Source organism: Hyperolius riggenbachi, chromosome 3, assembly GCF_040937935.1.
Source record: "Hyperolius riggenbachi isolate aHypRig1 chromosome 3, aHypRig1.pri, whole genome shotgun sequence".
Taxonomy (NCBI): domain Eukaryota; kingdom Metazoa; phylum Chordata; class Amphibia; order Anura; family Hyperoliidae; genus Hyperolius; species Hyperolius riggenbachi.
This window is the reverse complement of record NC_090648.1, coordinates 221,141,318-221,164,915: the sequence shown is the minus strand read 5'-3', so window position 1 is coordinate 221,164,915 and position 23,598 is coordinate 221,141,318. Positions and strand designations below refer to the sequence as shown.

At 41.4% G+C, this 23,598-nt stretch overlaps 1 protein-coding gene across 1 annotated transcript in view; it reads right to left on the bottom strand.

Moving 5' to 3' along the window:
• Positions 1 to 1,501: 1,501 nt before the first annotated feature.
• The window catches only part of RAB8B (RAB8B, member RAS oncogene family), a 42,766-nt gene continuing 20,669 nt past the window's right edge, over positions 1,502 to 23,598 (bottom strand). Inside the window, exons 3-8 of the mRNA XM_068275783.1 lie at positions 19,797 to 19,857; positions 19,461 to 19,538; positions 15,168 to 15,257; positions 13,634 to 13,699; positions 9,601 to 9,651; positions 1,502 to 7,097 (exon numbers count right to left, since the gene is read on the bottom strand). Coding sequence (XP_068131884.1) covers positions 7,005 to 7,097; positions 9,601 to 9,651; positions 13,634 to 13,699; positions 15,168 to 15,257; positions 19,461 to 19,538; positions 19,797 to 19,857 — 439 coding nt within the window. The 3' untranslated portion in view covers positions 1,502 to 7,004. The remainder of the gene's footprint in view (positions 7,098 to 9,600; positions 9,652 to 13,633; positions 13,700 to 15,167; positions 15,258 to 19,460; positions 19,539 to 19,796; positions 19,858 to 23,598) is intronic.

Below are 23,598 nucleotides of genomic sequence, written 5' to 3'. Positions count from 1 at the left end.
TACAGAAACTCAAAGCACCTCGTATGGTCAAGACAATCACCCATTTCCTTGCCCCAAGCAACTCAAGGTAACAGCTCCCTTCTGGCAGACCTACACGGAACACAGGCAGAAAAATGAAAGAATATGTTCCTTTATTCCTAACATCATCAGCACCCCAATATATCACCACAAACACTGCTTCAAGTTTGACACAAGTTCACTTTAAAGTGAAACTGCCAGACATAAAATCAATTCTTTATTTTTATCTAACAAGTAATAAGGATGCTAACCAGGCAATCCAAAAGTTAAAGATAACTTACTTTTCTTCTCCAGAAAACATCATTCACCAGTTTTTATTTGGTACATCCGTCGCACAAAAGAAGTTGCAGGGCATGCTGGGCTTTTTTCCTTCTTTACTTTCCCCTCAGACATAACTAATGCAGCCTGACTGGCTGAAGCCTCTTTCCCTCCCGTGTTCCCATCCCACACCTCTGTTCCTCTCCAACTGGACAATATTTGTCATGCTGAGACCATGCACTTTCTACTGCAGAGCTAGGTGGGAGTGACTGCAGACTGGGAGGAGGGCGAGCAATGATACACAGAGAGTAAGGGAGGAATGATGTCAGGATTTTCCGTTTCGACTGTATCTATCTTGAAGCTAATCCTAAGAAGGATTTTCTCTTTTTTACTGTAGAAAACTCACTAAAATAAAAAATGTGGACAGTGCAATACAAGTTATGCAAGTAGAGCAAGTATTTATCTACTTATGTAGGTTTTCTTTCTGAGACAGTATGGCTCACAGCTCCTATTTAAAGCACACCTGGAGTGAGAGAGATATGAAGAATGACATTTCATTTTAAACAATGCAAATTGCCTGGTTGTCCTGCTGATCCTGTTTCAAATACTTTAGCCATAGACCTTGAACAAGCATGCAAATAAGGTGTTCTTACTGAAGCCTGACTAGATTAGCCAAATGCTAGTTTCTGGTGAGCGATTTAGACAATACTGGAGCCAAAGAGATCAGCAGGATGCCAGGCAACTGGTATTGTTTAAAAGTAAATAAATAGGGCAAACCAAATTAAGCCTCTCACTTCAGGTTCGCTTCAGAAAGTACCAGCTAAGTGGAATATAAGGACTTATAATACATACCTGTTTCATACCTACTCAAGAGAATGGCTAAATACATCCAAGCAGACATGACCTTGCTCTTCAGCAAGTCCCATCAGAAGTGAAGCATTTAGGCTGTGAATGATGCTACAGACCTGGCCACGTTGCTCCACAAGCATGTAAGGAACTATAGGTCTGGGTTGCTGACTGCATCGGACATTGTATGGTGGTCATACACAGATGTAAATAGATGAAGAATCTGAACAATTAAGAGACTGAATCAGCGCAAGTGAAATAAACCGCATTAGTCTTTGTTGCATAGTAAAGCACATTTTTTTTTTATAACATAGCAATCAAGCATGCAAACAGCTGCAGCTACTCAATCCATACAAACTGATAAATGGTGTGAACAAAGTTAGGATTTTATTAGTAAAACTTTATTGTACAGGTATAATAATGGCACATTACAGAGATGTGCGCTGACACAATGGCAGAAACAAGTGTGCTCCTTTAAAGAATGAAAAACAGTAACACAATTCCAAAGTTAAAAAGTTGATAAATTAAGAAATACATTTTTTTTAAATACTGAAAAATGCAGAATGAATAACAGAGAAAAAAATTCTGTCTAAAAATACAAGCTCTGGGGCAGTTAAATCAGAAAATTAACATTCAAGCCATGTTTTTTTTTCTTCACTAAGAAAACGTGCAAAATAAAATTAAGACACAATCAGCAGCTTCAGATTCACATCAGAGACTGACCTCATTAGTGCCAGTCACAACAAGCTCAAGTACGATGGGGAGAGGAATAGCAGAAGGGATGGAAATTGCAGAAAAGTTCAGAGCCAGGCTTTGTAGGTTTCAGGGCATAGAAAGCACGCAAGTATCTCACGCACTCAACAGAGAAAGCAACATTTCAAAACACACCGACTCACAAAAAAGCTATTTACCAGTGCAATATAGACCAATGGTACACAGCCTGTGATCAGGACCCAAGAAATAGCTTAACATTTTTGGTTTCCCAAGACATTAGGGTGAAAAAGTCTAAATCCATATCTTGTTATTCTGCACCACAGTCAGCCTAGACATATTGTCATAATTTAGTGGCTTCACTATTGCCATAAACCTGTGAGGTACGATATCGGGGGAAAGTTTGCTTATATCAGATATCCAAAACATGAAAAAAACTCCACATAGAATCTATGTAAAAACAGTTATGGTCAATCTCAATATCATTGTCCAAGTATTGGACGAAGGGTCAGTATGCTTGGAGTAGGTGAAAAAGTGCAGTTATCTTTCTCTCTGGCTGCACATGACCACCACTGATGAGCATTTCTGAGGACACGAGTGCCCCCCCTTTATCAAAGTGCGAGAAAACAGCATATATTGATATATACACACACACACACACCCATCAGGCAAACATATAGCATCAGAAAAAGGAAGACCTGTGTGTTCCCCAAAAGATCATCAGTGATTGTCACATGCAGCATCAGGGATAAATAATTGCTTTCATCTTCCCTCCTGTAGAGACACTGAGATATATATATATATATATATATATCTCACGCCCAGGTAAACACCTTTAGTGTAGACTTGTCATGACAGAAATAGGAGGAGGTCATTGCTATCCTCCTGAAAATATTAATCATCTGGCCTCAATACTTCCCAAGTGTTCTCATTCAGAACTAGTACACAGCCACCGGAGTTGAGCTAAGTACTCACCAGTAGATCCCGGCCAGATGGATCGGGGATCTCCAGCAACTAAAAATCATTCTCCAATCCAGCTGGCCAAATTTGCGTCGTTTACGGTGTCAAAAACAGCCATGGAAACGTTACACGATCGTTTACACGTTTGCAGCAAAATCCATGAAAGTTAATGAGGATCAAAATGAGCCTCCACAATTTAATCGGAAATGGCGTTTACCGTGCACAACCGAATGGAACAATCGATTAGTGGGTATGGGCCTTCACAGTGAATACATGTTTGTCTTGGGTCAGCAGTTACAGGCACAGAAGCTGGAAGGCCTGCATACAAGCTAGGGAATTTGCATTCTCATAAACTCTTGAGGTCCTGACCATGAACAGTGGTACCTAGGCTCAGGGTCACAGCAAAGAAAAAAATAGGCCAGGATGGATAAGCAGTTCGGGGGTAGTTCATACAATCATTTGGTTTGAACATTTTTCCCTTTGTGAAAGAATACATTTATCTGGCTTTACTGTAAAGCCCTTGAACTGCCACTTAGTTCTGTAAAAGAGTCTCTCGATAGAACACACTGCCTTGTACACAAATAAGAAAAAAAGTGGCCAACACGAGTTAAGACGGGCTTTACTGCCCAACCAGAGTCATGCTAGCTTGTGAGGTTTCTTTAAGGTAACACAGAGACCAATGAGGAGTGAGACCTGTATGACTGTTATACATTTTGAAAATGCATTGATTTTTAATAATATATTGAGTGAAAATAAAAGCACAAGACAATGAAAAAAATAGGAGTATCAAACATAAGTTGGGCATCGTATTCTCAATCAGGCACCACAATGTTTCCACTACAAAAATAAGGGTAGAAACGCTCTACAGTCAACTAATTGTCCCGAATACAAGACAAGGACTATAGATTTTCTATGAGATGCTAATTTTTTTTTTTGCTGATGAAAATTTAGTGTTAATGTCAGGCAGCATGTAATTGGACTTAAATCAAATGCAGTAGCTGATCATCTGGTGTAGTTCAAAGCAGTATAAATTTGCATCAACTGAAAATGATTAGCATCTCACTGAACAGCTCTAATAATATGTGAAGGGTAAGAAAAGGAGAAACATATGAACACAATGATGAAGTTGCCCAGATGAACCAGCAGTCTCACCCTCATATTTAGAGAAAAGAAGACTAGTGTAGGCCCCGTCTGAAACAGCGGATCAAAGGCATGCCATGTTTGCAATAAAAACTCTGTTTTCATTTACTACAGTGCCTTTATTCTTTCTTTGGCCACAGAAGGGTGACTTTTAAAACTCACTTTGATAGCTGAAACAACATACTTCACACTACATCAAATACCTTGCAGTCTTGGCAGTTCTGTTTACAAGGGGTTTACTAGAAATTATGAGGATGCTTTCAATATAATGGATTATAATTTGCACTGCAGACAACGCACTTTGATATAAGCAATTCAAGTGCATGATGGCCTCAACTTGAGAAACAGATTCTTGGGTTTCTCTCCTAAACAGTGCACATGGCAGTGTGTATGAAAGAAAGACATTTAAGGACCAGTGGGATTTCCTGTTTAAAGTGTACCTGAAGTGACATAAGAAATACGTACATATACTACCAATCCTACTTAAAACTCGCCCTTGTTCAGCGTTGATTTTTTTTTCATAGCATGGGTTTATAAACCAGTGTTTTATCTGAGCAGTTAGAAGTCCAACTGCAGCAGCAACTCTTCTGAAAAGTAACTGGAAGCAAAAGCACTTGTGTCTGGAACAACAAACACTCTTGATAGTAGGATAGTGATAAAAAGGTTATTACTGTTTACTCTTCAGACTTATAAACTCAACCTTAAAGGGGAACTGAAGAGAGAGGTATATGGAGGCTGCCATGTTTATTTCCTTTTAAGCAATACCAGTTTCCAGGCAGCCCTGCTGATTCTCTGCCTATAATACTATTAGCCATAGCCCCTGAACAAGCATGCAGCAGATCAGGCGTTTCAGACTTTAAAGTCAGATCTGACAAGATTAGCTGCATGCATGTTTCTGGTGTTATTCAGATACTACTGCAGAGAAATAGACCAGCAGGGCTGCCAGGCAACTGGTATTGATTCCTCTTACTTCAGTTCCCCTTTAAAAACTTGAAAATAAGAATATGAAGCTCCGGAAAAGTTGTATTTACCATTAAATCATACGCCTATAATTATCTAAAGTATATTTTCACTTCAGGTTTGCTTTAAGACAGGCTAACTTACAAAAACACCTTAAATAAAGCACACATAGATAAGTCAGTGAGCAAATCCCTTATAATCGCGTGTCTCCGTGTATATGCACAATCATAAAACAGGAGGCACAATTTTGTCCTAAAAAAAAAAAAAACCCCCCCCAAAAAAAACTCCTCTCAACAAAAACTCCAATTACTATTCCAGAGATTTAGAACTATGCTCCCTCCTCACTGAATCTGGGTTGGACCTCTGACAAGCCAAAGCCCTAAAATAGCGCTTCAGGGATAGCCAAGTACATGTTTGCTGCCTTTTGGGTACACAGCCACAATTCTAAATGAAGTTTCAGCTGTCTGATGATAAACAATACATCATTCCCCAATCTGAAATATTTTGCACAATGTGACAATGAAATGTCCATGTCAACACCCTTACTGTGTCCCTCCAGAAAACTATGTTTGAACCTGATTCAGACAACTTGGTAATCATAAAATAGTCACATGATCACTGACAGTTACATCCAATACCAGAAATTAGGAGCTGCATTAGTGATGTTTGCCAAAACATTTTTAATAGCCAAATATGCAGAAATAGCTAGCCTTGCATGAGGTCGTGTTGTATGCAGTGGCAGGATCTGCTGACTGCAGAATACAATACAATTCTCCTGAGTTTTTTTTATATTTTTACAGATGTTGTATCATCTTATCTATGAAATGTGTTTCAGCTACTAGCAAGTGAAAACCTACTACTGAAAAGTAGGGAATAAAAACAGCAAACATAAGGACATTTGGGACAACTTGTTTAAAGTACTTTGGAGTCCTTGCTGGGGTGAATAAAGGTATATTAATGATAAGCTGTGAAAACATCTCCAAAGAAAAAAAACTCAAGAAAAACCAAGGCTTGTATTTCTAATGAAAGTTCAGATGATGGGGGACAAAAACAAAAAAAACCTTGTGCTTATTAACGCTCACATACAATCTTTCTGCCCAAAGAATATATACAGCACATACATCACTCACTCGTAGGTAGACAAATATAAGACGCATTGTGACAGCATTCGCATTGAAGCCAGTGGCAGATAATGGACATTGAGACTACTCTATGGTCTGGGAAGGTATGTTTGCATGTTTCTTCATAGAGTGGGATTACAATAACCTACATAGCTGAGAAAGCAATATGGAAGATGTCGTGTCACCTAGTAGTCGCTGTAAATGGAAGTGGTTCTACACGGTCTCCCTCTCAGGGCTACGATGTGTGGTCTAAACGGTGTCACATTTAAACCAACTATACATTGCCTGTTTAATAGAGCATATTGTATTTTTTTTATCTATTTGCATCAGAATAACTTGAATATGGCTAAATTTCATGTGTGCATGTGGAGTCTGATGACCCCTGTATGATCTACACTGCAGACTGATTTCTGTTTAAACAAAGGACCCCATATTGTATCCTTGCATGTACTGATTTTCTCCAATGCATAACAAAGTCCACAGGACGGAAACAGGAATAGCAGGTCTTAAAGTAAAGAGGACTGCTGAGGAAATAAGGCCACCTTCCATCTTCCAGTCATAAAATTCTCCGAAAAGTAAAATAAAACCTGATGGCATGGCAGACCATGAAGGTTTATCTACAAACGTATAAAAACAACTGATTAACCATGCTGGCTATGGAAAATAGAAGAAAATACAATGGTGCACTCTGAGAAGGGTTAAAAAACTTCCTTCAAAAACTAAATGAAAAGAGGAAATAAAAGTGGCTGGAGGAAAAAATATATATATTTCCACTCGTCTGTTCCTGTGTTTTCTTTCTAAGTATGAAAAGGCTTCCCACAACAACCTTCCACTCCAGAAATCCATGTTGGCAACTGTCTCATATCTGGTGCTTTCAGCAAACTGCATATTCTTCCCCCACAGAGGCCTTTGCAGCACCTGTGCCTGGCAAGAAGCCATCTGGTCAGGTGTGCCACAGTCCATCTCCTTTCCTTTGCATGCTACAGTTCATCAAAGTAACACACAACGAAAGAAACTGCTTTTCTTTGAGGACTTCTCGGTAATTTTTACAGGACCTCCTCCCCCAGGAGAGCTGCTTTCATTCTGGAAGACATTAAAAAAAAAAAAAAAAAAAAAAACAGGATTACAATGACTTCAATACTTCCTGATTCTATGCCTAATACAAGCAGGTGGACACACTCTCTCAGAAAAAAGCACAGTTTATGTATTTTTGAGAAATTCAGTTTATGTTCACATCAAATACCAGAACAGGGAAAATGGGATCCCCATGGTTTTGACCATGGTGTGTGTTTAGACAAGCTGGTTTGAGCACTGCTGTAATTGCTGGTTTCCTAGGAGTCTCTAAAGCAGTGATCCTCAAACTAAGGCCCACGGGGCCGAATGCGGCCCCCTGAGGCTTTTTTACCGGCCCTCCTTACACAAAATGCATTATAGATGCGGCAGCAGTGCTGGCATCACGTTTCCACATGGAAGCCAACAAGGCTGGCTTCCAATCGAATTCCACATTAGGTGGCACTGCTGTCAAACTGTATGGCAGGTTGTCACCTGGGTATGCTTCACTGTCTGGTGCGTAAAAACATTGTGGAAGTGGTGGTGGGGGTTGGGTGGTTAGAGGTAATATAAAAGTAGCGTGTGCGCACGCATGTGTAGGGGTGAATAATTTGCAGTCTTTGCAATTATTGGGGAAAAAGAGTTGTTTTGGGGGGGCTTTTGAAAATATGTATTTTGAACACCGATTGCTTTGCGTGTGGGGGATTGTGTTTCAGGTGATGTTTACACCAGGTGCTGTTTACACCTAGGTTCAATGTAATGTTTATCTACATCATTTAATGTATGTTCCGCCCCCCCCCCCCTCCCCCCCAGCAGTCTAAAGTATGTTGACCCGGCCCTTGACTAAAAAAAGTTTGAGGATCCCTGCTTTAGAGTTTACTCAGAATGGTAAAGACAGTAAGCAGCAGTTCTTCAGTGAAAAGCTCTTTGCTGATTATTGGGCTTAGAGGAGAATCAGAAGATAAGGTCTGGTACACACCATGCAATATTCCTGTCATATTCACCAGGAAAATTCCATTGTTTGATATTTTACAGCATGTCCAATCTGCTTCCGATTGAGAAAGAGATCAATTTTCAGATCAATATTGCACAAAATTGGTCCTCTCGATCGGAAGCAGATCAAACATGCTGGAAATGATCAAATGAATGGGAAATTTCCTGTCGATCTGAAGGGAAAATTGTATGGTGTGTACCAGGCATAATGGCAATAGTTTGAGCTGATAGAAAGGCTATGGATAACTACGCTTTACAGCTGTGGTGAGCAGAAATGCATCCCAGAATACATGCTGAACCATGGCAGGTTCCAGGTCTATTAGCCAAAAACAAAAGGATGATGCTGCAATGGAAATAGGCTTACAAAACTTTGAAAAACTTTGCTTGAGCTTATGGAGTTTGATTTGTGCTGTGCTGCACAGAAGGTAGAGTCAGAAACTGGCCTCATCAGCATGAATTTGGAGACCCAACCTGCCCTATGAGAGCCCAGAGATTTGCAGCTTGCCTGAGCAGCTGACAAATCTGCAGAAACTGGTCTGTACAGTAACATATTCATGTCAACTTGGACTAGAATCAGAGAGGATTGTAACAAACATTTGGTGGACTTAAAGTGAATGGGAACCTGTTTTTTTTTTGTTTGTTTGTTTGTTTTTTTTAAAAAGGCAGATAATCACCTAAGGAAAGGGAGGCTCTGGGTCCCATAGAGCGTCCTCCTCTCCCGGTCCCCGCTGTTGTCCTGGCTCCCCCGTACCGGTATTTGACCTTTTCGGTCAAGTACCGCTGTCTCCCAGCCGAAGGGAGGCTTCGGAAATGCTTTTGGAGCCCGAGTGCTCCTGAAGACAGGCCGCTGGCATTAGGACAGAGCCTTCCCTCTACTTAGGTGAGTACCTGACTTTTTTTTTTTTATTTACAACGGGATTCCCATTAGCTTTAAGAGAAATATTCAAGGCTATTGCAATTATAACAGTACATTCTAATAAAGTACTCCATGAGAATGAGTTCTGTACATACATGTTTTCGTGCATGCGTGTGTGTATATGGTTGTACAAAAATATATATATTCAAGAATAGGGTACAATATAAAATGCATCTTCATCAGCTACAAATAATCCTTTTATGCTCTAAGACAGGGACCCTGTGCTGGAATGGTGAATTCTATGAGGAATCAGGAAGCCTCTGGACCATCCAGAGGTTTCCAACTACTGAGGTAAGTACAACAGCAGGATGAGCTTCCACCCCCTTCCCCTCCACATCACCCTCACTTCGTGTTTGCTTTAAAGATGTGAGGGGTTGTCAAGTGCTGACAGGTTAGGGAAGGAGTTTCAAAAGAGTAGAAAGCAAATAATAGAAGAAAAAGAAAAAAAAATAGCGTTGGGTCCCTGGTTCTAATTCCAGGCAGGGTGCTATCTACACAGGGTTTGCATGTTCTCCCAGTGTCTGCATGCATTTCCTCTGGGCACTCAGATGTCCTTCCACATACCCCAAAAATAGAGCTTCCCCCTAAATTGGCCATAGACTAAAATGGACATTCAAGCATACGTACCATTTTTCTGTTAAGTTTTGTCATAATGTCGCGGCCAAGAGTGAAAAACGCCTAAAAGAGGGGGGAAAATATATACATTTATATCATTGAGACTAAAACATTTTTTAAGGCATAAATTACCAAATCCTTTCAAGCCATTTAACGGCTGCCTGAAGTGACATGCAACAGGATGAGATAAATGTGTTTATTTAGTCCCAATACTAATTTAAACGAAGTGTTAAACTCTAAAATGTAGGTTTTTAAACTTTTAGTTTCAAAAGGTTTTATTGGTATAACCAAAACAGGTAATCATAACAGCAATTGTGAAAATGTCCACTTTGGGACTGGGCTTAGAGTAATTATAAAAGTACATGTTCAACAGAACCATAACAGAAAACAGGTATGCAAATATCAAATATAAAAAGCAGGGTTACAATATTAAGAAGTGTAATCAAATCCATACATTGAGCCCGGCGCCAGTAGGAGGATCAGAGAGAGAAGACACAGGAGCGAAGACCAATAAGGTATGAGGCATTTAACCAGGGCTGCCATGTTTTAATGAAAGCATCAAAGGCGTCATTAATGATTGCAAGAATCCTTTCGGAGACCATTATGTCTAATATAATGTTGTCGGTTAGTTGAATGGAGAGCGTTTGCTGCATCCAATGTCTTGCAATGTGGGATCTAGCAGCTTTTGCGATATGCTGTGCTAACCGGTGAGAAGGGTGCTTCCATTTAGGGGGCTTATCTCCAAGTAGAAGGATCCCTGGGTCTGGCCCTAAGGCAGTTCCCAGTGTTGTGTTTATGAGTGTAGTAACTTTCGTCCAATAAGTTTGTACCACTGGACAGAACCACCATATATGGGACATATCGCCCACTCTCCCACAGTTTCTAAAACATAAAAGTTACTTTTGGTTGAGTCAATGTTGTGTATTTTTAGGGGGGTAATGTAAGCATGGTGGAGGATTTTGTAATTAGTTTCGATATGGGAGTAGTATGTGCTACCCTTGGTGAGAGTAGTACAACATTTGGACCACCTTTCTGGAGTAAACGTGATTCCCAGTTCTGACTCCCAGGCTAGCATAGCTCTGAGCTTACTTAGGTTGAGAGAGTAGAGAATACAGTAGCGAGATGAGGTCGCCTTCTAGGGGTCTAAGATCACACCAGGCTTCATAAGGAGTTTGCTGTGGGAGGGGAGAGTTTTTTGGGCCTAGGGTGGCGAGGAAGTGATAGATTTGCATTGCTACAAAATATTCAGATGGCGGGAAGTCTGTTTTAGTTTTGAATTGATCCCAAGTTGGGATTCTGTCATTTACCAGCAGGTGTTTGAGATGTGTAATTTCCTTAGATTTCCACCATCTGAAGGAGTGCGGGTCAAGGCCTGGGGTAAACATGGGATTACCATAGAGTGGAAGAAGTGTTGATACTTTTGTTTGTAGTTTTTTTCTGAATCTAAATGATCTCCATATGGAGAGAGAGTGGGCTGATAGTGGAGAGTGGAGTTTCACCAGTGTAGGAGTTGGATATGTGGACCATTGGTGTGCTGGGAGGGTAAAGCGTTGGAGCAGGTCCGTTTCTAACTGTGCCCATAGTGGAGGATTGAATTTTGAATGTATTTGAGCCATTTGGGCAGCTCTATAATATGATATTAGATTTGGAACTCCCATTCCTCCTCTGGTTCTATTTAGGAAAAACAAAAGTTTGCTTTCCTAAAACAGAAAGAATTTGCGATAATTCAGGTTGGAGTGAGCTTGAGATGTCTCCCAGAGCAACACTGCTGAATATATGCAAATTAACCATTGTACCCTTAGAAGCTAAACACACCTCCAGAACCGCTGGAATGCAATGATGTGTCAGCTTGTTAATTTGTACAGAGCCATAATAATCCAACATGCATACAGACTGTTTCGGATTGTTTGATCCTCATCAGTGCATGGCATGGATTCTATTTATGGCATGGGTGCTCTATTTAGGAACATTGTTTTGCGATCTATACGGCTTTTTTAATTATTATTTATAAATTTAAAAATGTCCTCCTGAAGGTCCTTGAGGCGTTTTTGCGTAACCATTATCGGTAGTGTGCGAAACAAGTATAAGATTCGAGGAAGAATGTTCATACGCACGGCTTGGACCCCACCTGTCCATGACATAGCTGGAAAATGCCATTTTTGCATGTCTCATTGTAATTGAGATATCATAGGTTTATAATTTAAGTCATAGAGGTCTGCTGGGTTAGTCGAGATCTTAATTCCCAGATATGTGACGTATCTATGTTGCAATGTAAGTCCTAGGGAGGAAGTTAGATGGTCTGCCTGGTGTCGGGGAACATTAGCAAATAAGACCTCTGTTTTAGCTACGTTGAGACATAGTCCTGATATAGAGCCAAATTTCGTTACCAGGTCGATTAGGTTTGGGATTGAGGTGTGCGGTGAGGTAAGTGTTAGGAGGAGGTCGTCGGCAAAAAGGCTTGCTTTAGGTTTTTAAACTTTTGAATACAAAATAGGACTATAGGATTCTAGGAAAGTCATATTTAGGATTAGGACTACAGATACAATTGTTCATCTTATCCATTTTCACTTCAGGTAGTCCTATAAAAAGTACATATGCATGAATACTGCAGACAGATTCTGCACAAGTGGCTCTGTGCTACTGCACTGGCCGTCACGTACCTCTAGCGATTGTCAGAAACCTTAAACAAGGATAAAAATAAAAGCATTTAATACTTACCTGGGGCTTCTTTCACCCCCCCTTTAGGCTGTTGGCTCCCTCACCATCCTCCCTGGACACCTAAGATTCTCTGCTGGCTGACCCAGTATCTTCCTCTAGTCGCCCCAGTCGGCATGTATCGTGCATGCGCAGTACAGCAGGGCTGCTGGCGAATGGACAAAGAGACCGGGCCAGCTAGCGGAGGACTGGAGCTTCCCAGGAGACGGTGAGGGTGCCAACGACCTAAAGGTGGCAGAATACTTCTATTAACTTTTATTATTGAGATCTCCGGTTTCCTTTAAAGCAGAGCTGAACTCAGAACTTCCTCTCTGCTCTAAAAGATAAGCAACAACATACTAACCTTTAAAGAAAAACATTTCTTTGTTACAGCTGATACAAATGCTGCAAAAAAAAAAAAAAAAAATCTGCATTGTGTCTACTTCCTACTTTCATGGAGGCAGCTATATTGTTAACATCCTTTGTTTACAAATTAGCTGCTCTGCTGTGGCAGCCAGCTGACTCAGCTGAGATCAAATTAAAACTTGCGATTAGTCAGTGATAAGGGAGAATTAGAGGCTAAACTCTCTAAATACATACAATGTGCATTTCTCGATGCTTTCCTTCTGTCCTGTGCAGGAGTTCAAGTCCACTTTAAGGTTCCTGGCATTTGCGACAGGTATAAGATGACCCATGCCTGTGCATGCATGCTTTCATGCATGAGTGACTCTCTGCTATTGCACAGGCGCGGGCCATCAGTGCGCTTGCGCAGACGGGAGCATGGACACAAACAAGAGGGTCCCGACGACCAGTGATGAGCTCAAGAAGGATTGGAGAAGCCTCTGGAGGATCCAGATTGGTCCCTTTGAGGTACGTGTCTAACTTGACATTAAGGCAGCAGGTAGTGATGACAGAGGCTCAAAGCACAACTAGAGATGAGCAACTCTGCTTTCCTTATAGTAAACAAAGAGACTATATTATGCCATTGGTAGGTTATTCGAAAAGCTGTGAGCTTTAGGTGGGTTTGCGAAAGGTTAGGTTTCTCCACCCATAACACAACTTCATTTTTTTTTGTTAAAAGGTAAACTGCAACAGCAATTCTTTAGTGTGTCAATTTTCAAGAGAATTCCTAGAGTTGGGCTTGAAATTCATCAGCAGTTGGGTTTGGGTGTCTCCATGGTTTGAGAGATGAGGCCTCTCTGGGGCAGAAGAACCCCGGACATAGAAGATTGCTATGCTCTGCGTACGCACCAAGTAATTTCCCATTTTATGCAATTTTATGTGTCATCCGCACAACACTTTCTCTGCTGATTGTACTAGGGCTGCATAAATACATTTGCCAAGTGCTTACCTCTTCTACGTTGATGCTAGATTTTGCACTGGTCTCAAGGAATTTGATCCCATAATCTATAGCAAGCTGGAAAAAAAGAGTAATAAAAAAAAAATCAGGACATGTTTTGTCATTTCACCCTACTTACAAGAAAAAACACACACATTCAGACACATTGCCTCAAGTTGGAACAAGTTAAGTTATAAGAGAGGGTGTGGCTTACAAAATAGCAAAGTCCGTTAACCCTTTGCACACTCCCATGAAAATGTTCATCCAAATGCTTTCACAGAAATTAATCACCACAAGCTAGTAGAAATGCACAATACACACTCATCTAAATGATTATTAGGAACACCTGTTTAATTTCTCATTAATGTAATTATCTAATCAACCAATCACATGGCAGTTGCTTCAATGCATTTAGGGGTGTGGTCCTTGTCAAGACAATCTCCTGAACTCCAAACTAAATGTCAGAATGAGAAAGAAAGGAGATTTAAGCAAATTTGAGTGTGGCATAGTTGTTGGTGCCAGATGGGCCGGTCTAAGTATTTCACAATCTGCTCAGTTACTGGGATTTTCATGCACAACCATTTCTAGGGTTTAAAAGAATGGTGTGAAAAGGGAAAACCATCCAGTATGCGGCAGTCCTGTGGGCGAAAATGCATTGTTGATGCTAGAGGTCAGAGGACAATGGGCCGACTGATTCAAGCTGAGAGAAGAGCAACGTTGACTGAAATAACCACTCGTTACAACCGAGGTATGCAGCAAAGCATTTGTGAAGCCACAACACACACAACCTTGAGGCGGATGGGCTACAACAGCAGAAGACCCCACCGGGTACCACTCATCTCCACTACAAATGGAAAAAAGCCTGGTCTGATGAGTCTCGATAGAGTCAGAATTTGGCGTAAGCCGAATGAGAACACTGATCCATCATGCCTTTTTACCACTGTGCAGGCTGGTGGTGGTGTAATGGTGTGGGGGATGTTTTCTTGGCACACTTTAGGCCCCTTAGGGCCCTTTTCCACTAGCAATCACTAGCGTTCACGCTGAACGCTAGCAATTGCTGAATCGCAAAGTGCAGGAAAGTTCCGGCGCTTGCATTCACGATTTTGCTATGCACTGTAGTGCATAGCAAAATCGCGGCAAATATCGCTCCGCGGTGCGATCGCGTTTAAGGCAAAAACGAATCGCGGTAGTGGAAATAACCTACCGCGATTCCTGTGTTATTTAGCAAACCCTAGCGATTTTAAAATCGCTAGCGGTTTGCAATTCAGCTAGCGCAAACGCGCTAGTGGAAAAGGGCCCTGAGTGCCAATTGGGCATTGTTTAAATGCCACGGGTTACCTGAGCATTGTTTCTGACCATGTCCATCCCTTCATGACCACCATGTACCCATCCTCTGATGGCTACTTCCAGCAGGATAATGCACTATGTCAAAGCACTTTAAGCTGCTAGACTGTGTTTCCACAAGTGATGGAGGCAGTCATTTCTTTTGTATGCGGTCCTGGGAGATGACTGGGGAAACAGAACAATTTTATGAAGAGACACTTACCTTTTCTCCTCTTTCCCGTGATACTTGTCTTTTGTCATTCATGTCACATTTATTTCCAAGTATCATTCGCTCCACATCAGAAGACGCATGCTAAAAAAAGAAAAACAAAACAAAACAAAAACGGGGCATTGGAGCCTTTGTAAATGCATTCAAAAGGCAAGCCTTATAGTCAAGAAATGCATTTCTCTTATCTTTATTTTCTCACCTCACACGAAGGTTAAAGGTTTCATATGCCTAAACAGGCTTGGCACATGAAAAACACACAGGACGCAAAGCATTTTTTAAACAAAATGTCAGGCCAGCTGAGGAAGATTTAGGAACATGGAACAGAGTACGTATTGCGGCACCTCTGCATTAGATGGGTGTCGGGTGCCACTAATACTAAAATATCAGTAACTTAAATTAACAATCTTTTGCTAGGCAGTACCCAGCACCCTCCACTACAAACGCCTAAACCCCCCACCACTACCACCAACCAATGCATAGCCCTTACCACAAATTAAGTACCAAACTAACCTTGAAACTCTGGTGCTTACATGATAGATAGTTGTAGCCAATAGTCTACAGCCATTAATTACTATGTAGCAGATGATTGCAACTAGCCATATCAGGCACCCAAATCACTGCTTGGGCTCACGATTAACGCTAATTAGCACAAGCGTCTATTACAGGCCTACTGATCACGGCGCCCAATTGCATGGAGCAGGCAGTATACTTTTTACCTGAAATATTAGGTAAGCCAAACACTCATAGAAAAGCTGAGCTGCTTACCTAACACCTGTAGCAGTTTTTCCTATTAGATAAGCAGGTACGTATTAATAGGAGTGCCTGCCAAATTATATTCCTCAATCTATCTTGGTGTCTCACTCTCTCTGCTGCAACAGGATAAAGGTTTTTGGATGCGGTTTGAGTTTACAGCATGGAATAAAATAGGTATCTGAATGCACTGCATTACTAAAGTCCTCATATTACGCCAAATACAGTTTAGCTGCTGCATGAAACAATCAAGCCAGATGTGAGCTCTATCTGAAAACCCTGGGTTGGTCTTCATGCTACATGCACATCAGCAGTGCTACAACATTCCTACAATGTGTGTGTAGGAGTAACAAAGATGCCTTTATGAGAACACACACACACACACACACACACACACACACACACACACACACACACACACACACACACACACACACACACTAGAGAGGTAATGGTCTGAGGAAGAAAAACTACACCTGTTTAACTGAGCTCCAAAAATAGTGGAGCTCAGTGATCATAGCTTCTGTTAAAACTACCTCTATTTAAAATCAAACCCACAAAAGCCACATAAAAGTAAACAAGACAAGACCAAACACAGAACATTTATATTGTGCTTTTCTCCTGGCAGACTCAAAGCATCCAGAGCTGCAACCACTAGGGTGCACTCAGTAGGCAGTAGCAGTGTTAGGGGGTCTTGCCCAAGATCGCCTTACTGAATAGGTGTGGGCTTATCGAACAGGAAATGCCGAGATAGAGTACACTATCCAGCCACCGACCTATCAATTTATATAAAGTAATGTGAAGCTTCCTACAAACTGATACCCATTTGTCCCTGCCACAACAACCCAGTAATCAAAGTCCACCCACTACATATTCATAAGAGAATGCCTAGTGCTGTATGAAACAAAACAAAGAGGACTTGTCATTTCAGCCTCCTGCTCAGGTCTCCCTCTCACTGATTTCTAGTAAGATGAATGGAAATACTAAGCTGACATTTTTCATTTTTAGGGCTATCAGTTATCCTGTGATGGGAAGTTGGTAGATTTCTCTAAAGAGATCATTTTTCACCTTATTTAAAACTTAATTTTTCAGCACTTCATTAAAAAAAAAAAAAAGAAGATACTAAAGATGGTAAAAAAGGGATATCAAACGTCGCAACTAATTTCTTGCTTGGTGGAAGCTGTAAACGTGTTTTATTGGAAAGGTATAAAAATATTGCCTTAGAGAAAAGTTGATAGGATATGTGGGCATGGGTTTGAAAAAACTGACAGACAAGTGTGAATCCAGCCAAACTTCCCTCATGGAAATAAACAGATCTGCAAGGCAAAGAATAAACATACAACATAAAACAAAAGCATTACTCATTTCTATAGAAGAAAAACAAACAAAACAAAAAAAACCAAACCAAAACAAAACAAAAAAAACAAAACAAAAACAGTGTGGAGGCTCTTGTGGAGAGATCATGTTACCCAGATGGCAAAGCAGAGAACAGCAAAACATTTGGTTCATGAGCTACTGCCTCCTTTAAGATGAAAAAAACAGGGTTATGTCCTATTTTACTGTAAAGCAGCAAATGTATTAATAAATGGGACAAACTTGGGTGAATAATCTTTTGTGTATTGAGCGCTTCATACATAAAATTACTCTAAAAGTATCCGCTAATACAATACAATTTGCCATACGATTGTTTACAAACGATTATTTGTATGAACAATTAGAATTGATCAATTGGGATCACTAACAAAAATGTTTTCATCCATTAGTGGTCCCAAGAGATAATTTACGACCAGCCATACAAATCGTTTTTAAACTATCATTTGCCAAACTGTATTGTTAGTGGCCACCTTAAAGCAGATCTATGATAGCTGAAAACTCAGGTGGAAGAACTATAGGCATGGTTATAGAATTGACCCCTCTGCTGCTAAAGCAGCCTTTACTTTACTAGAAAGCACTGAGGTCAATTTCACAAATTATGGTCACACAAACCATTAAACACTGCCAAATCCACACATGACGGTTGTGTGAGCAAACCCTTAAGTGTGCACGATTAAAGTGTACCTGAGATGGGGAAACAAAGAAGAAATATACATACCTGGGGCTTCCTCCCGCCCCCCGGCCTGATCTCTCCCTCGCTGTCCTCAGTCACCACCCGGTTCGTCAGCAACTGGCCCCAATAAGTCATCCATTCAGGGCCAGTTAGCGTAGGTGCAGTCTGGCCGTGAGCGCACCCTCATCTCACTCCAGTAGCCGGGGGCGTTCTGTGCCTGCATAGTACACTCCGGACAACGTGGACTTGATTGACAGCGGCGCTCGCGCAGGCGCAGTAGAGGCTAACCTTGCAAGGTTGGCCTCTGCACCGGCGGAGACCCTGCGCCAGCAGCTGAGAGCGGAGCTGCAGCATTGGTTGGACATGTAGCTTGCAAGCGGCTGGAGGAAGCCCTGGGTAAGTAGACGTTTGGTTGTTTTTTTTTTTTTTTTAATAGCTCAGACATTCCCCTGAAGTGAGAAATATATGGAAGCTGCCATATTTATTTCCTTTTATATAATACCAGTTGCCTGGCAGTCCTGCTGTTCTATTAGGATAGAGTAGTGTCTGAATAATGCCAGAAACAAACATGAAGTTAATCTTTCAGATCTGCCAATGTCAGAAACACCTGATCTGCTGCATGCTTGTTCAGGATTTACGGCTAAAAGTATTAGAGGCTGAGGATCGGCATGATACCCAGGCAACTGGTATTGCTTAAAAGGAAATAAATATGGCAGCCTCCATATCCCTCTTGCTTCAGTTGCCCTTTAAAGCGGATCCGAGATGAAACACTAACTATAACAAGTAACTTGTCTATATATCTTATCTAAAGTTTAGATAGTTTACACAGCATATCTAGCTGCAAAAGTTTAAAAAGTGTATGATTTATTCCTGTGATACAATAAGGGCAGCCATGTTCTTTTTGTCATATTGTCACAGGCTAAGAGCTGGAGATGGTATCAGCTTTCTTGTGTGTAAATTCAGTCCCCTTTCCTCCTCCCTCCTCCCCTCTGTCTCCGAAATCTCTGGCTAGTAACACCTCCCCCTCCTCCTGCCCAGACTGAGCTCCCATAAGCCCTTGCTACTGTCTGAAAGTGCCTTGGCACTCTGAAGGCTGTGGGCGAGGCTTGTTTAGTTTATAGGGAATTCGAGTATTAAAACAAAAACAAAAAAAGTATTTGGCTTGAGGAATGCCCTATAAACTATAGGAAAGGGACACAATTATGCAATGAGTAAAAGTTCATCACGGATCCACTTTAAGGAAAGCATTATGAAAACCTCTATCAAAAGCTACCAAGGTAAGAAACTCCTCCAGTATTTCAATAAATAACTGATAACTTGCTGGCTATGAAATGGCAAGAATAGTTCAAATGAGTCCCAATTCTTATATTGTATTATGCCAGCTGTTACAGCAAAACTATTTGTCAAAGGCAACCTAGATAACTAATATCACACCCTAGAAAACCATGAATAATCAAAGTTTGCACAACTGCAATGGAACCAGAACTTACTTCCTCAATGTTTCTTATCCAGTTTTTAATGTTGTCAAAAGATTTCTCATTGGTGATGTCATACACCAGCATAATACCCTGAGATGAAGAAAGAATGAGGCCAGTATTACAAAACAGAACTGTTGGAAGCACAGAAAAATGCAGCACACAATTGAGCAAGTCAGGAGAAAAGGTTACAGAGACAATAGAGATGTTATAGACAGGACTGACATGAGGCATGGTAAAATGTAGAGGAAGACATACCATGACAGCACAAGTATTATGAGGAACATTCATTGAAAGAGCAAGAAAAGCACATGAAAAAACCACAACAGTGAGCTCAAACATGAGACATACCATAGCTCCTCTATAATATGCTGTGGTGATGGTGCGAAATCTCTCTTGCCCTGCTGTGTCCCTAAAAACAAACAAACCCCAAAACGTTAAAATATTGCATGGAAAATACAGGCACTGCTTTAACAAAGAACTTGCATTCACAGCACTGTTCAGCTGGGCAGAAAGCTTCACAAAGCTATTAGGACTCTGCTGTCCCGACTGGCAAATATTGGTAAGGACGGTCAGCATAGTCAATAACAACCGCCTCTGCTGAGGATCTAGCCTGTGTACAGCCCCTGGTGCCCCCTCGGCCAGCAAATTAAGGGCTGTTCACACTGGCGTCTTTGTGGCGTTAAGGGCGTGGCGTTTTTTGGGATCTATCGCCATCCCAGTCACGTGAATAGGAGCGTTTAGAGCTGGCTTTTGCAGGCATGGCGGTAGATCCAGACGTTGTCTCATCTCAAAAGCAACCTGTTGCTTTCATAGGTGGTAAATGCCGGGAAACAAGTGCAGAGACCCAAACTGCTGGCCTTGAAGGCTTCCCAAAAGCCTTCAAATGCTAGCGCCTAAACGCTGGAGTTTAACCACCAGCAATTGAACGTGGCGCCGAGTGAAAGCTCAGCAGAAGCCCGTGTGAACCAACCCTTATTCAGCAAAGCACCCGCCAAAAGCAATGTTCTCCCCACTACCCCCAAATGTCATATAAGCCTGTGCAATAGCAGTTCAATACCTCAAGTATTAATGTGTAGTTGTATGTAACAAAGAAGCTCAAAAGTAGAAGTCACATGACTGAAAGGGAAGAGTTGCAGTGCATCATGGAGACACAGTACCCATTCATCTCTATGGACTAGGGAGGAATGAACAACCCCTACCTCCACAGAATTATCTGCATCTATCATCAATGCTAAAATTTCCCTAAAGCTGACCATACATCAATCAATGTCCGAATCAAAGTTAAACAAAATAAATTTAGTGCCGCAACAAGCAAGCTTGATCGACGATTTGACCAATTTCGGACAGAAATGGTCAAAATTATTGATCAAGCATGCTGGAAAATCTCGGGCAGACATGATCAATTGGGTGTGCGAGATCACAAACGTTACGGAACCCCCTGCTGCTGTCCCCCCAAATGTTAATGTGTCCCCCGATGCCGGTGCATTCAAATCTCACTTGTTCCAGGTGCCGCTGCTTCCCCATTTGCTTCCTACATGGCTGCCGCGTATAGCAAGTGGCGTGTGTGTTATGTTACAATGGCAGGGGTGTGAAAACCGAGAATTGGCCTGCCGTGTATGGGCAGCTAACAGATCTCTGTCCGATCAGAGAAAGATCTGTCTCTAGGTAGATCAGCGCACACATTGTTAGATTATGGGCACCTTAAAGTGAACCAGAGACGAAGCACCCTCATGTATTTTACCATATACAGTATATCAGTGGGAACTTTAGAGAAAACACCTCTCCTGCACTTTGTTTCATTCTTCACGGTTCAGCTTGCTTGATATCACCCGGGACTGAGCATTCAGTCTGGCTTTCCTCAGGAATTATAGCTGAGTCATTATAGCAGAGCCAGAAGGGGGCAGGCTTGGGCTTGAAAAGACATCAGAGAAGACAGACTCAGCTATAAGGATTCCTGAGCAAAGCCAAACTGAATGCTCAGTCTGGGATTTTATCAGGGCTGGTAAAAAGCAGGCTGAGCAGTGAAGAATGAAGCAGAGAGCAGGGTAGGTGTTTTCTCTAATGTTCCCACTGATATATATGGTAAAATACACAAAGGCGTGTCTCAGGAAATAGCTCAAGTGTTTTTTTTTCCTTTGATGCAAAAATTCACCAAGGACAAAAACAGAATCCTGCCTTAGCATTAAAAATAAGAAAATCTTATAGACACACGTTTTAACCAGGGAGTTTAAATAACAGGCTAAATGCAATTTTCTTTTCCTGGCCATCTTCCCTATCTCAAAACCAACACCTTAGTCACAAGACAAAAAGAGGATATATGTGAGTAGAGCATGCTGACTAGGGCGATTGTCAGGAAATTCAAAATTACACTATATGCTCATTCACTATGACAACCAGTCAAGTCAAAGGTTTCAAAATAGAATAAAAATGTTCAACTATGACAAATAACCCAGATATAATGCTTGCATCCATGTTATGTTTAAGTGAAAAAGAAACTGAATATGTTACACATATTTCAATTCATATTTGAAAAATAATATTTTTCTTCTATCCAAACAATTTGGAATGACTAAGTACAAACGCAGGAGGTTTAAAGTGACCCTGTAGTGGATACAGTACAGCATTACAAACTTTAAAGCAGTCTCTTCTCACTAACTAATCGCAGCTAAGCTTCAGTGAAATATGGACTGTATGGCTCACTCCCACCCTAATATGCCTTTGGCAATGCGGTATGGCATTAAGGAAGGCACCCTAATGTTCCTGACACTATCTTCCTCACGCTGTACACCTCAATGGTGATTCTATTTTCACCCAGCTACCTTCTGTGAAGGTTCCCATTTACCCCCTATGAGGCTTAATTGCTCTGTTGACACAGACTACTAGGCTGAGTACACATGCCAGTACCAGCCTTTTCAACAAAGCATTTGTTGCATTTGGTGATGTACTCATGAGTGCCCAAGAGTCGCGTTTAGTACACAATTTGTTTGGCAGTGACTATTATCCTGCAGTATAGCTACACCCCACAACAACCTGTGTGTGGGGGGGGGATCAGCAAAGACCCCTGCAGTTAAACACAGCCTGCATGCAACTCTCTTGGGACACTTTTCCGTGACTTCTTCTGAATACACAACCAATTGTATGCATATCCATTCGAGTAAATCTCTGGGGGCAGAGTATACACATATTACAACTCTGACCGAGAGAAGAGAGACTCCATGATTGGCCTCTCTATAGTATATGTACTTTAAAGGTCAAGCCGCATATTAGGCAAAGTGTGACATATTTATTTCACCAGTACGTCATTCGGTAGTGCGATTACAAGATGCTGCACACAAAGATTCTGTACACATTCAAAAGATCAGTATCTGCAAAAGATCTGTTCCTGCAAAATGCATTCATAGTCTATGATATCTGCAGATCCTCATACACACCTCGTTTAACAGACATTCATCTGCAGATCAGATCCACCAGGATGGATCTTCAGATCTGCAGATGAATGTCTGTTAAACAAGGTGTGTAAGGAGGATCTGCAGATATCAGACTATAAATGCATTTTGCAGGAACGGATCTTTTTCAGAAACAGATCTTTTGCAGATACTGATCTGTTGCATGTGTACAGCATCTTTGTGCACAGCATCCTGCAAAGATTTTATCTGATGGGGAGTTCAGATCAATAGAATAGACTGTGTAGAGTATGGCTCTCATTACATGGAAGGGGGTAAAATTGGTTTGTGATTTTTTTTTTTCCAAATACTTTTATCTGATGTGTGTACCCACCTTTACTGCCAGATAAACAGGCAGCAACCCACTGCAGGTTAACTGGAAAGCTGTTAAGCCTCATCTACACGCGTAGATGACGCTGCGATCCGGCGGCTCGATTAGCCGCCGGATCGCCTCTTCCACGTCCCCGCCACGTGCGTCGGATTTGATCCGCCCTCATCCCTGCCCCGCTTATCTTCCGCTCGATTCCCTGCCATTGTCCCCTCGTGGGGAACGAGGGAATCGGCGGTGGCAAGATCCGCCCTGTCGGATCTTATCAATCGAGCCGCATCAGTGGCTCGATTGATAAGTTACATCGGAGCGTCATCTACGCATGTAGATGAGGCTTTAAGAATATTAAAGTGTAGTCACCTCACAAATGGCCGTTTTT